Genomic DNA, 15,417 nt, shown 5'->3' on the forward strand with positions numbered 1-15,417 from the left:
TTTAATGCATAAATTCCTTATTGTCATTTTTAGTTGACAAATATCTATTTCATAGCAAAACAACATCATAGGAACAGCTGGATGGCAGTTTTAAGCTCAAATGAACCAGCATCACATGCTGACAAGTCATCTCTCTGATTGCTTTTGAATGGCAGCACATGCAGATTTATTCTCTGCCATAAATTAGAACAATTATTTCTCTGTGGTTCACTTTTTATTTCAGACAGTGAGCCCCTGCACATATTTTTAAAGGATATCTTCCCTTTCCTTGATGATAAGTTCATTCTGTTCCTCTAGCTGTCTGATCTTCTTCTCAAATGACTCCTGTTCAGCTTTCAGCCGTTCTTCTGTCACCTCCTTTTCTTCACTTACCCTGAAAAGAATTTGAGAGAAATAAAATACATGCCCATAACCACAGTGCCTGACTTCCAACTCCTCCGCTTTCCAGGTAAATGGATATCACCCTCTCCACCCTTAAAGAGGTTAGTTCCTCATAACGTTTATTTTATTATATTACACTGGAAGATGCATATGACTTTATGCAATACATTATTTTTTCAAAGATACTGGTCTCACATGCACATTAATGGGCAGCATGGAACAACAATGTAAGGACCTGAACCCACAATTAGATTTGTGCAGTCTGATTCCCTGCAGCCGTAATGAAGACACACTGGGATCCTTACAAGCCTAGGGCATGTAGACATACAACTCAAATGGGAGAGCTTAGCTGCTGAGACAGGAAAGAAATTGAAAAACTTTTCTGTTTCTTAATCTATAAACTAATCCTTCTTTCACATTTACTGGTCAAATATAAGTCCAGGAAAGGAACCATTTTTCTTGTTAGTTTTCTCCAAACAAAACAGTTTGTCCTCTTCTGGGGATTTTAAAATATCAAGCCGCAGGAGTAAATTTTCCTTTCTGTCTGGCCATGGCACACTGTATCTTGCTGCTCAGTGTAAATAATTGGATCAAGATTAAAAGATGACAACGTGAGAAAGGTTTACAATGATCATTTATTCTGCACCTCAAGAGCAGGCTGTAAAAACAATTATTCTGGTATCACGTAGGCAAGACGACCATTATGCACAGATGAGCCTGTAACTATGCTAAAAAACATGGCTTAGAAATCATGGCTCTATAAAACCTCTACAAAAATATTAAGTAATGAGCTTAGACTAATAAATATTATTGCTCTGCACTTAGGCAATTTCTGTTGCTGAAGGCTCTTAAAAGTTCAGTCTTTTACGATGATGAAACAGCTGCCACAGGTGACAGGAAACCAAAGCAGTACAACATCCAGAAAACTTCAATTTTAACTTCAAGTGGAACAATCCTATAGGAAGAGGAAAGGGGGAAAAATATATATATATAAAAAATAATATATATATAGGTATTGGACTAAGCCTTCCACTCGTCCCATTAGACTCATTGACATTCTTAACAGAGAACTCCATTCAGGGACTGAGCCATCCATTTGACATCATGACATCTCCCTTGAGAGGGCATGGATTTGTTTTGATATTCCAGTGGAAAAACCATAAATACCACAATTGGGTCACCCCCCTGGGGTGAACTGTAGACTGGCAGTATTCCTCACTTCTAAGATCAACCCACAGCCCTTCGAGCAGACTGCAAGAAGTTGGAAATAATTAATAATATTGAAACTCACATCTTTTCTCTACAAACCTGGAGGGAGAAAAATGACATATAGCATATAATCAAATTCTGTAAATTAGAGCAGTTTGAAAGCTTGAAACAAACTATTAACTGGAAAGTTTCTAAATTACACAAAAAAGACATGGATTTAGCATAAAAACATTCTACTATTCATACGCCTATGGTCTAATTTGTAATCCTGTCCTTGGCAGTGTTCATCAACTCATTCCCAGGCCCCTTTCCCTCCACTCAAAGGCTGTCAAAAGGGGTGTGCACACATCAGAAAATAAAGAATGAAAAGGGAACCAGCTGTATTAACTCTGGATCCATCCCAACACCTATGTACTCCTTAGTTAAGCAGGCAACAAACTTTTGAAAACTCTCTACCATACACCCTTGCTCCCCGATGCAGTTACAGCTACGGTACATATGCCGCAGGCTGCAGACCCAGGCTTTTGCATCTAAGCACAACCAGTTTGTCTTCTCTGAATCTAGAGCAATCAGATAAGTGACTAAGCATATATGACCTTCCTTCATGTAATCCATATGTGACCTTCTTTCAAGTAATCAGTGGAAGATGCAAGAATGCTTCCTGTTTCTTAGGGTAAAAAAAAAAAAAAAGAAGAGAACAGAGAATAAAAACCATCGATTAGAAAAAGACAATGAAGACAGCAATGACCATGTAGATGAAAGACAGGAAGGAAACAAGAACAAGAGGGGGAAAAAAAAAGATCAGAAGGGAAAGACAGGACAAGTATCATCTCCAGGGCACTATATAAAGACTGAAGCTTGCTTACTAACTGCAGGAGTGATGCTGCATTAGAAAAAGGTTCAGGACAACTGAAACACTGGGCCATGCTGGCACCTAAGAATATTAAAATCAAACAACAGTATAAGAAAATAAGATAAGGTAAGAAAGACCAGAGCACTAGAGAAATTAGACTAAACCTAGCAGGTTTTACCCATCTCTAGATTCTGTGATTTACTGCTTGTATCAGTCTGCATCACATTCACGTGCTGTGTTTGTATTTAACACAGATCACAGCAAGCTGTCATACTCCCAGACACATGAATATATTGTGCCACATATCTTATGCAGTAAATGACTGAGAACAGTAAGTGATCTTAGAAGAAACGTGGCAGTATGTTTATGTATCACAAAGCAGGAGACAGCCCGTAAAGGGCAGGCGAGATATAGAAGAGAGTTACTCACAGGAGGTGGCAAAAGGAAGTTAGAGAAAAGGAATACAAGAATATCATCAGATTATGCTGGGTTTATGTCACATCCTATACACAGCTCAGTGAGGTTTTTTTATATACTTCTTTCTTTGCCTTCTGGCAGTAAAGAACAGATGATTTTTAGCAGAATTAGGAAGGACTTCACTGATGCCGAATGGAAACATTACAAGGCTTATAATGCTCCTCAAAAGGATTTTCACCCGCTTTTCATCCGCTCGTGGTCAGAAAAGAGCAGTGAAAGAATGAAGGCATCGCAACCAGAAAGGGCACAACTGCTCCGTTGGGCAACACACTGGTGTCCAGCTCCCTTATCGTTGTTTCCAGGAACAAATAGAGGATTGACAGCTGAGAGCAAAGATGACAAATCGGTAGAACTATTCCTGCTGTTCAGCGTCTGCAACATTTCCTTGCATGCAATTTACATTCACCTATCTCGTGTCATAGGATACACACCATATTTGTTCAAGACTTGTTTTAAATTCAACACTTCAAAGTTTATGTAATTCTAGATGCATCTAAATAAAGATTTTAATTTTATTTTACAGGAGCCTCTGAAGGAAAAGAAAAATTCATAATGCAGATATATTGACAAAAAACCCTCCTAGGACATCAGCCTTAGGGTTCAAATTAATTCCTAATTCACCATTTCCAATTACTATGGTGTGCTCCCAAGTCCACTGCTGATACTAGTAGTTCTGACTGTCTGATCTGAAGAAGGAATTGATCAACAAGATTGCTGATGACACTGACTCATTCCACTGAGTAAGCAGGATTGATGCTCTCCAGGTGGAATTTCTGAAGCACTGCACAGGTCAACAGCACTTCAAGTTTTATTTGTCTAATGAAAAACTGGCATGCACAAGAAAGAGCCATGATAATATTCACATCAACACTACGCTAGGGACAAAACTCAAAAGAACTCTTCCTGACTGAAGGCACTTACAGTCTTTACAAAAGAAAAGAAGAGCTGAAAAAGCAAATTAAAAATAGTGTTTTCTGTTTTTTAAAATGTTAGAAAAAAATGAGCTTTTACCAAAAGAAATCTGAATGCATTAAGAACTGTGGCTGAACAAGTTAAAACAGAAGACAAAATCAAAAAGCAGAAAAGCAGGGACATGGACACTGGAAACTTCACTGATCAGTCCTATGCTCATTGGGAACATTTATCTTTTAGGGAACACTCACCTGATTAATATTAGTCTGCCAACTAGCTAGCAAATATGAAAATATTTTGGTGACCATTCTCAAAAACTACAGGTTTTACGTTCCAAGCAAAGAATGGCGTCTGGAACAGCAAGACCACAGGGGGAGGAAAAACGGAGCAAGGAGCAAGATAAGAGCATCATGCAGAGCCCAGCACACGCAGGATCCATGGAACGAAATCAGGTATTCCAAGTGAAAGATGCGCTCCAAAAAGGTGAAACAAGTTTTCATGCCAGAGTTGATCACAACATGCCTCTGGCAGAACTGAGCAACAAAATGACTTTTAATACCAGCACTGCAGGAAGAGAGAATGGCAGCATTTTTTGTCTAAGGACACTGTTCACAAATCTGATACATTTTACTCAATATCGTGGGCAGTTTGTACATATTAAAAAAATTAACAAAAAACCCCAACGATCCCAAAATATAATTGAAATTGCTGCACAATGGATAAATTTTATTATATGCAACTTGCAAAATAATACAAAACTAGATCTCACAGCATGAATTTATAGCTACAAATGTCTTTTTAAGCACAAAAGGTAAGTGTGATTGGTGATACAATAATCCTAGGCATGCTTTACCTATCAACAAGAAGTAATTTCCAGACAAGCTTAGGGATATCTCATTTGCAATCTCACTGCCTGACCAATTAAGAGAACTGCAGCACAACATTGTCTCCTAAAGTAGCACAGAAAAAAAAAAGAAAAGATCTTGACATTGAAGTTAAAGCCAGTTAACAGTTTGGTTAAATATGAGGTAGTGTAACCCAGGAGAGAAGGCAACCCAAGAGGCCAAACACTGCAGATTTGTAATACGGGCTTCCATAGGCAAGTTGTCCTTCAAAGATCCTAAGTGCTGGAAGAAAAACACTTAAACAGCAGATATACGCTACAGTAGTTTTACTGTCCTCCTTTGTAATGGTTTCCAGTTCTGTAACCAAATTAACCTTCTGTTTTGATTCCCATTTTCACCTTTTGTTGGAAAAATTTCAATTTTAGTTGGTCAATTTCATCTTTATATCAGGATAAAAAGTCCCCATAAAGCAATGCCAGTAGAAAAGACTAGCATTCCAGACTGCCAGCACCCTACAAAGGATTTAGAAATCCAAGGTCTTGGGAAGGAGGAAGCATTTTCTCAATAAGGAACAAAGGGCTGTCTGAAGGCTGTTTCACTAGCTGCTGGGTACAAGTCATTCTGGGCATGCCAATGGTCTTTGCCAGAAAGACACTAATGAGATAGCAAAAACCATCTTGTATCTCATTTGAAAAAGGCAATCACTCCCTCCCTTGGGTGGATAAGGGTATTATGATACCTTTCTACCTAAATCACTTTTGAAGATTTCTTTGCAAAGACAAACATGGAGAAAGCTGGCTCCCTGTTATCTTATCTGAAGAAAGAGCGAATACAAAGTAGTTAGATAGCAATTCTCACCACTAAACGCAAAAATTAAACTTTCATGAACCATTCTACGTCACTTAGTCAATGCCTCTGTTCATTCAAAAGCAAATTGCATATATAAGCTGTACAGGCATATGTGAACTGTGCAGGCAGGGAAGAAGTATTTATGATGTAGAGTCATAGCAGGAGCCAGAAAGTCACAGTACTATATCAGTTAGGAGCGAGGTGAATGCTTGCAAGCAGACACTCACTCTCTTTGCAAAGAAAGCTACGACCTCCATTCAGCCAAATGCCAAGACAGAGAGCGCTTTCAAAATCTGCATATCAGTTAAAATATTTCACTCCAGAATACTTTGTAACCATTCTCAGTATGGTGTCTAGCAAATCCTTAATGCTCAACAGTCAACTGGCTCGGTCCCAGGGGACCTTGCGCTGCTCCCTCTTGGAAGAGGCTAATGTGTCCTGACATTGGCGCAGAGCACGAGGGTAGGAATCTTTCAGTGCCTTCACCATGTCACTGCTCATTTCATTACATAAGCTGATGACTGCTTCAGGAGTAGCCTGCAGTAATAAAAAATCAGAGAAAGTCCTTTATGCCTCTTAAAAAGACTCTGCTTGTAGGGAGAGCTAAAATTTGCTCTTACCGTGCCTGCCACTTTCACCACCATGCCAGCAGCACCTTGCTGAAAACACAAAGGTGCCATGCTGGTTGTTTTTGAATATAACAGCTGATCACACTCAAGAATTTCCCATTTACTCACAAAACACTTTGCCATTCATAGGCAGGACTCATTCTACTCAGAAATTCCCCTACAAAAACAATTTGAAAAAGAATCTGCTGACACAATAAAAAACCCACAACATTCACAACATTTGAGTCTTTTAAACTTTGGATTCAGTTTGCCTCTCTCTTTTCACCTGAAGAGGGAAGATAGACTGGATATGTTCAAAGAAAGGCAAAACAATGGTTAGATTTACAGGTGGCAGCACAGAGCAAAAACTAAGATTATTTAGCCGAGAAAGGAGGATTAGAAAGGATACAGCTGAGTCCTTTCTTTCGACCCTGCCTCAAAATTCAATTTCATAAAGTCTCGAACAGCTAACCTGATGTCAGCCACCGGAATCCCCAGCAGCAGAGCATTACAGCCCAGTAACTGATTTTCTCAAAGGAAAGGAGAATAATATAGCCAGCGTTAGAATTTACTTACACCAAAAAAAAGTCTCTCCCTGCAGCATATTAGCTAAGGCATAGGCACACACCTTCCCAATGTTCAAAAGTGCATTGGGAATGAGAGTTGGAGGAAAAGAATTAAGAATAGGAACAGAAAGAAAAGTACGTTAGCTCTCCTTCAGCAGTCGCAAAAGTCGGGGAAAGACCAATAACCTGAACTGCTCAAGCAAGACTTGGTTGAAATTCAAGCCCCAGGAGTTAATCATATTTTGCCACTGGTTTCCACACAGACAGAATTTTACCGTTTTAAAACTGTCTTCATGCAGATGGTTATAGGCCAGTCTATTTCTGTCCACCATCCCGCAATAAGCGTGCAAGAATTAGTCCCAACTACCACCATTTTCATTCATAAATAGCAGCAAAATAAAGAACAGTGAAGCATAGCTCTGGTCAAGTGAGATCTTTATTATTCCAATTATTTACTGCAGAACAGTCTTCCTGGAAAACTTTCAGCATTCTGCTCGTTCTTTTTCTTCTCTGAAATAGCAAAGAATGTTCTACTGCATGTAAAAACCCTCCGTCATTGCACAACTAGGGATGAAAATTATGGAGAGTTTTAAAAAAGTGACGAGGTGAGCGGAATTAAAGTTCAACTTCCCTATTACTCTGCAAAGGACTTTTAATTACATCCAATAAAAAAATGATTAGGTTTAAAAATAAAAGAGAAGTAAGTATAAAATAATAGTGTTCCACTAATTTTACTTTTCAAAATTAATGTTGCTGCACCTTCTATTTTTCTTCAAAGAAATGTCAGGCAGAAATATCAAACTGTCCTCAGGGAAAAATCACAGCATCTGAGATTTAAGAAGAATCCCATGCTCAAATGAGTTAGTGTACTACTATTCACTAGGGAGCAGTGTATTATGAGGAACAATGTAATAAAAGGCTTTTTTTAATATTAGAATATACCTCTATATATCAACAGTGGCAACAGTGTCCGAATAGCTCCAACATCTGACAATTTGTAACCACGCTTCCCAGCAATCTACTCTTTATGACACCCTTAACTAGACATTTTCTAACACATGAGGTAGGATAAAATAGAGTTGCAAGCATGAAGAACTTCAGAAATTACTGAAATACTGTATAGCAAGAAATCCTATATTGGTACAAATTATTAGCAGGCAAAATGGTTCACTGGATGAGGATAATCAGAGAGAAAATATTCCTAGCTGCACCAGAGACTTATTGCATGACCTTGAGCAAGTAACTTAATTTCTCTGCCCAAATTTTCCTATATAAAAAGAAAAAGGACAGTAATGCTTGCCAATTATTGCACAGACATATGAAATCTATGGCAAAAAGCATTTCATTAATAGCTGAGAATTTGCATTTTGTTCTAGAAAAACTTTGCCTTTATAAATTCTTAGTGTGGACACTAACTTTTAGCCCAAAGGACCTGAGATCATCTCACAAGACTTTCCCCTCTGACATTGTGCGAAAGCCTGCTCAAGTCCCATGTGCTCCTTCTCAATTTTACAGTCACTACGTAAGAAGCAGATTTCCAGAGATTCTGAAGTGTTACGGACACAGAGGGGAAGAAAAATCTCCTCACTCAAATTCAACCTATTTTTCACTTAATTTATCTTCGTGAATGCAACTAGTACTAGAATGAAATTTAGAAAAAAAAACTTTTGCTAAAGCTGAGAAACTTGCACTATTTCTGCCCCTCCTTCCAAAGAATAGGGAGAACTTGAAGAAATTAATCAAAGCAAAAGAAAGTTTGGCTAGGTAAGTTAAAATTATACTGGATTCTTTGTTGCTCTACATGTGCAAACACGGGCAAATACTGATTAACGTATTTCAGCCACAAGATCACCAATCCACCTTTAACCTGGATTTCCATATAAAAGCTTACTCCTGCCAAATAAGCACTACAAAGTTTCATATCAACAAAGTTTGTCATTTCCAAAAGACAACATGTGTTTATTTAAAGCATATGATACAAGCAGCAAAGAAAACCCTAGCCCTGTGACTAGGTTCACATGAATGAACTACTGCAGGTCACAAAACTTTGGCTTTTGTTTTCAATACGTTTAGGGGATTTTGGGTCAGGAAGCAAGGAAAAAACGATCAGGCTGCTTCATTGTTCATAGCTCTTCCAGGAAGAAAAATCACCTTATACAAATATTCAGTTCCATAATGCGGTTCTACATTGCTTGACGTTAATTAGAGGAATGACTCTCCTTAAACGTAATGCATTTTCAGGAGATGCTTATTCTTACCTGGCAAGTTCTTTAATTAAGTTTGCAATGCGTCTCTTGTCCTCAGGACACAAATCCTTTAAAGAAGCACTCTTCATTCCTCGGTCATTAGTGACCTGAAAATTTAAAGTAACATTTTAGAAAGTACTCTTTAAAGAAGAACAAATATTTCATAAGATATTAAAAGCATTTCAACATGCTTTCTAATAATTAGAAGTTGAAAGTAGACAAATTCCAACTGGAAATAAAATACATATTTTTTAAAATATAACTACAGTTCAGTAAAACAAATTACCAAGTTGTAGAGAATTCTTTTAAGAGACTTGTAATTAATGCAAGCTCTAGCTTCAATACTAAACATGCTGGGTAAAGTTTTAAGACAGACACTATTCACTGATTCATCCTAGATAAAGGGCAGTAGGTTCTCATGACTTGGAAATCTAGTGCAGCGATATCCAAATCTAAGTTCAAACTTTATTATATTAGGATCCTAAAATAAAGAGTAAGAAAAAAAACATTCCGCCTTAGTGTTTATGACCAAAGCATACAAAACAGCAAAAAAGGTATGCAATATACCTTTAGTAGATGGTAAGTCCTTATTTCAAAGGATTTTTTTAATCCACAGAAAAGTACACACCCTTTCACATGTCACTACCATTTGTTTTTAACCACTTATTTGCTACCTTCGTACTTACTACTCCTTCTCAAAACAAATCTTTAACGTACTGCAGTAATTCAGTTATTTTAATGCATTCCTTCATCACACTGTTATGGAGAACTGCAGTATTTGTTATCAATGTCCACCAGAGGGCATATTGCCGTTTGTGTTTGCAACACTCCCTTGTATTATTGAGGTTACCAACATTACCTATTTTGGGTGTTTCCAAGCAGGAAACAGTTCTAAGTTCTAAATTGTTTTTATTTATCAAAAACTTCTGTCATCGGTGACTCAGTTCTCCAGTGCTAGCAATAAGCATAAAATAAGAATCCCAAGATGAAAGCAGCAGTAAGAGTTCTGCTATTCTGTCCAAGATTTTAGCAAGTTTAAATATTTCCACTTAATCTGACTTATTTATTTTCAGTTTAGACTTTTACAAGCCTACATATATTACAAACCTCCCTGAGCGCATACAGTGCTTAACACGAGATACAAGAATGCTACCAAGTGCCTTGCAGTTTGGCCAAGTTAACACAATACAGCACAGAACAACCTCGGAGCATACAGAGCAAACAGTGGGCTTCTCTCCCCTCATTAGCAGTAATCACAGCAGACCTACACACATCAGAGAGGAAGTGCCCCCTTCCATTCTTAGCTAATTGCTTCTTGAACAGTGGTTTGAAACAATTAAAGGACTATGTCGCTTTTGGAAGAGGTGATGATTTTATACAGACTCATGTTATACCCACCTGACCCTTCAGTACACTCTTATTTTAACTTCAATGTATTTTCCTCAGGGGAAAAAAAAAATAATGGAGTTTTACAAGGCAAATTAGACTTCAGGCCTTTTCAAGGGGACATTTGATTTCACAGTTTCCTTCCCAAACATATGCTATTTACAGTCATACAAATGAAGAGAAAATTACTTTAACTTAACCAAATTTAACTTCAACTAAACATATGGTTGAAGGATTTCCATTTTCCATACTAAAAACTCTGAAAATTATTTTTTTTTAGCAGCTAGATGATGGAACTTCTTTAAGAAAAGACATTTCTAACTCAAAAAAGAGGCAGAAGCTTGATCACATTAGTGAAGGAGATTTTAACAGAAGGTACCTCAAGTTATTACCCAAACCTATGTACATACTGTCAGACAAACATTTGCGGGATGAAGAGGAAAATCTGAAAAGTTAGTCTGTGCTTTTTTGTGTCACCCACAGATATGGATAGATGGCACACAAAAAATTCTCAAAGGCAGGCTTCTACCATAACACATGTCAAAATGAAGCTGTGGAATTATACACAGCAACAGCTCCACCATCAAAACTAGATGATAAATGAAATATAGGCCAAGGCTGTACAGTCTCCTTTTTCCAGATTTCTGTCCTTTCTACACAGCTCAAGGTAGGTTTCGTAACTCAGTATTTTCTGGACAAAATGTGCTACATAAATGGAAGATTTTCTCACTTTATAAACCACACTTTGGAAGATAACAATCTGCATGAGAGAAGCAGACAATTTCTGTCAAATGGTAAGTAGGAAGATGGGAAATTTTGGTCAAGACCAGTACAGCAAACCACTGATTTATTAAAAGTACCAGAAAAGCTCCAGAGCTAGCAAGACTTCTTCAAAACTCTCATCCTCCTTTGTGGTACTCAAGTCTATCTGAATGAAGAAAAGGTAAATCAGTTCTGCCGAGATTCATATTAGAGCAAAACTCAATCCACTCTCTTCAAAAGAGGATTCTAGTAAATCGTAATGGTGACCTACCTACCAGTACAACAATGTAAAGTATGTTAAAGTAAAGCAATCAGCTCTCCCTAGACACATACACAACACCTTGAAGAAAATAAGTTTTGCTAGTGATGAAAACTCCTTGCAAAAAAGCTTTGTGAAACCTTCCTCTTCCATAACAAGTAAAATGTATGTTTGTTTCAAGTAATTCCGAGCTTATCTTCAACATTAGAGCACAAAGTTTCCATGAGGATTTGGCAAGGTAAGAGAAAAACAGAAAGCTAAAAAAGACAGAAAAGAGGAAAAAGCTTTGAACCCATTTTATTGTCAATATTATAAAAGCACATTTGAGTCTCAAATCAAGATTTGGTATATTAGGCATTGTATGAAAAGAACAAAGCCTATTTCTACCCCAACAGCTCTCACAGGGAAAAAGGAGTAAAAATTCTCTAAACAAGGCAAAGTAATGCAAACAACACATAATACAACAAAACAGATTTTAAAGTGACATATGAAGGCGTCTATGAGGCAGCGGGCTTGTAGATACTTCTGAAGAGATGCTTCTACATAAAGATTCTGCATAACAGGGGCTATTCATGAAATGTCTCTGCATGTCACTGAACAGCATCATTTGCAAAGTGGAGGTACATACCAGCCTCCTAAAAGCAGGTACTGATAACGAGAGAAATGGAAAGGGACAAGTTCAGGATGGGCCCTAAAAATGAATACTAGTTATGAGTGTCATGCTGAAGGATTCGAAGGGCAATGACACTGTCAAAGCAATGAGAATTGAGTGCTCTGTCTTCACATCACAGTTTTGAACGTACATGTGAGGCACACGGCATTTACTCAGCACACAGAAAACACAGAGAAGGACATCTTAGCCTAGGCAAAGAACAAGCTTTAACTGCATGACAATACAACAGTGATGCAGAAGCAGTCAAAAGTTTTAGATCCTCCCTGTAAGTGGGAAGATACCAAACCCTAGTGACTTACAGACTTGCCCAAGATGACTACTAGGCAAGAGACTTAACAGTACTCAAATGACTTACGTAGTCACTGTACTATACAAATCATGTTAGAAAAATGGCACCTCTCAACAGATTTCTAAATATCACATGACCTATCAGAATACAGAATAATCTTCCGAAGGAAAGCCCACTGCTTTGAAATTTCTAATGCAATAAACTGTAGGAAAAGTGTCACCTATTGTCACAGGAGTAGACCGGACAATTCAAAGCAGAGCCAAAGATAATGTCAACTGACAAAGCTACTCCTACTACTCAGATGCATTTGTAAATTTTACTATCAAAAACAGAAAGTGATTTTGCCCTGCTAACATGAGCAGTCACAACAAAAAGGTCTCTGAAAAGAATTTTACAAGTCTTGTTTCTAAGTGATATGACTAGAGCAATGAAACTGAATAGACTGAAACACAACTTCTTGCATGTTTGGCTAGTAACATACAGATTAGGGGCTACTCAAAGCTACACTCACTTTCTCCCTGTACACACACATAGAAATATATATAATCTGTTTTACATAGCCCCAGTTACATACCTCTTACATAAATTAGCACATTCAGCCTTTGTTGTCTTTAGGTGGGCAAGTGATCTCAGTGGAAAAGTAAATTCTGCCAGCAAGCCACCATGTAAGTGGGCAAAAAGTCTAAGAGATTGCAAAAATAATAGTACTCCAAAACTGTTTAAAAGTTTCCAATCTAAAGATTTTCTGCCATTTTTCTATTATCTGCACTCTTAAGAGCAAGAAAAATTTGCCTTTACTTACCTGCTGCCCTGTCAGATCTCCTGTGCTTCTAACAGGATCCATGGAAACAGAAGCAACAGATACAGGCACCTTTAGCTCAGTTTCACTTTTTTGATATTTTGGCAAATACCTTCTTCTTAAATTTCCTTTTGTAGACACTCCTGTAGATGAAAGACATGCAGAACACACAGATTATAAAGTCAAAAGGGACCTTTCTCTTGCCTCCTGCAACAGGACTTCCAAAAGGCATCCTTGCCTTAGCAGCTCTTTTTGAAAACAGTGAGCATTTCGGGTATATGTTTGCAGTTCCCCCCAGCCTCTCACTCCATACAAAGCTTTATTAAGATGAATATATCAGCAGAAAAAGAGGTGCATGGCACTGAAGTGCACCCAACCACATGAACATCAAAGTAAATTCTGAAACGCACATGCTGTCTTCTGACTGAGGTTCAATGCAAAAACCTGTGTTTGTTTAAGGTGCAAAAGCATAAAATTGAGCTTCTGCTTTGACACTCAAAGACAATGAGGAACCAAGCAGCAGTAATGCTGTTCCAAGTACCACTCATACGGTAAAATATAACTCTTTTCTGTTATACAGCCAACCTACTCATTGCTCAGGCTAATTGTTTGTTTCTTTCAAGACATACGAGTAAGGTAACACTGCAGTGCACACTCCACAGATCATCTGTAAAAAGCTTTCTGCCACAAGTAGAATTAGTTCACCCCTACCAACGGTAACAACATTAAAGCACTGAAAATCCTGGTGCTGCAATTATAAAGCGCCAACACTGACACTAACACTAAATCTTCCCAGGGCCAGATGAAAGCAAATAGTTTCTTGGTACTGCCTGAAGGTTTGAGTTTTGACTGTTGAGAAGAGCAAAAGGTTTTGAACCAAAAAATATTGATTTTATACTAGCAGATAGACTACATTTATTTGGGTAATGAATTTCAGAAGTATGCCAGCAATTCAAGTGAAAGGACTAAATTATAAGCTTTAACATCTCCATGCTCATACACAAGGGAAAACAATGCTTCTGAAATTCTCTTCCAAGGAAGTAGGAAGATCCATCACGTAGGATCACTGTTTTCTTTCCAGGGCACAGAGTATAGCAATCTGACATCGCCTGTCTTGAACTAGGCTAGCTACAAAACACACGCAGAGATTTTTAACAGAGCTCTTTGGCCAGTAGTTTTGAAGGGTAACCATGTTACTCCAATCCTAGAGAGTAGGATTCCTCAAAATTTGTAACTGCTGGCCATACTCTGGACATATACACAATTTTACCAGAGTTAATCATCTCCAGATATGTTTTCAGGACCTGGTGTCACTGTAAAAGCTGTGTTTGAAAATAATTAGAAAATTCTGAAGGGGGACTCAGAACACACGTCTTTTTCCCCAGGGATATACACATGCATGCACTCAGTAAATCAAGGTCAAGAGAACGAATCAAAAAAAAATTTGATTTTTCTTTACACAATGAATCTTCATTTTAATTGTTCTCTTCAAAATTTACAAAAGACCTGAACATCTCTAATGCTTCAGCATTCTTTGGAGACCACATTAAAAGTTCAGCTTACCTTATAGATTGGATAAAACTATGCTGTACCTGCAATGGAAACAACTCCCCTGAAACTGTTCATCTTACACCATATGCTTATCTAAGCAGCAGAGCAGAAACCCTCTGCTGTGATCCTGTATGTCCCATTACAACTTGTGATGACTCTGTACCTTACACACTTAAGTACACAAACCATGTACCTGAAAAGACATTGTAAAGTTTAGCATTTAGGGAAAACCTCTGTTTACAGCTATTAGAAGGTCATACCTGAAACAGATACCATTGGCTGTTCTTCATCAGAAACTGCATGTGGCTTTGTTAAAGGTAATAAACAAAAAGAGAACAAGCTTGGCCCTTTAAAGAGAACTATAAAAATAAGTATTTTGGCTCTTAATTTTAAAAGACTGTTAATAAGAAAACGAACTGGCAACACTTTAGGAGCACCAAAAGCAAGAAAAACTTGACTAGAAAAAACAAACAATGCACAGATTGCTAAAACAGAAAGCATTACTCCTTCTTCACTATGTATTAACTTTCAGGCTGTAAAGATTATCTCAGAGGTCACCTTCACAAAAGATCCCAGGGACCAGCCCCAGTTGCAAGTGCAATTACTAAGATAATGAAGTAATAATATTTATTTAAATTAGAGCAGGTTATCATTATATAAGGAACCTCTTGATATGTAGGGAAGACAAATTCCAAAATAGTGTATTTCATCGCAGTATGAATATACATTTTGTACAATATATTCTAAGAAAC

At 37.7% G+C, this 15,417-nt stretch overlaps 1 protein-coding gene across 2 annotated transcripts in view; it reads right to left on the minus strand.

The window, feature by feature from the left end:
- The window catches only part of LOC142074817 (protein hinderin-like), a 172,752-nt gene that overhangs the window by 153,756 nt on the left and 3,579 nt on the right, over positions 1 to 15,417 (minus strand). The window contains exons 2-5 of one of the 2 annotated variants that reach the window (XM_075135695.1): positions 14,926 to 14,961; positions 13,118 to 13,257; positions 8,959 to 9,053; positions 258 to 373 (exon numbers count right to left, since the gene is read on the minus strand). In XM_075135695.1, coding sequence (XP_074991796.1) covers positions 258 to 373; positions 8,959 to 9,053; positions 13,118 to 13,257; positions 14,926 to 14,961 — 387 coding nt within the window. The remainder of the gene's footprint in view (positions 1 to 257; positions 374 to 8,958; positions 9,054 to 13,117; positions 13,258 to 14,925; positions 14,962 to 15,417) is intronic. The other variant, XM_075135696.1, reaches the window with a different exon arrangement.

Source organism: Calonectris borealis, chromosome W, assembly GCF_964195595.1.
Source record: "Calonectris borealis chromosome W, bCalBor7.hap1.2, whole genome shotgun sequence".
NCBI lineage: Eukaryota > Metazoa > Chordata > Aves > Procellariiformes > Procellariidae > Calonectris > Calonectris borealis.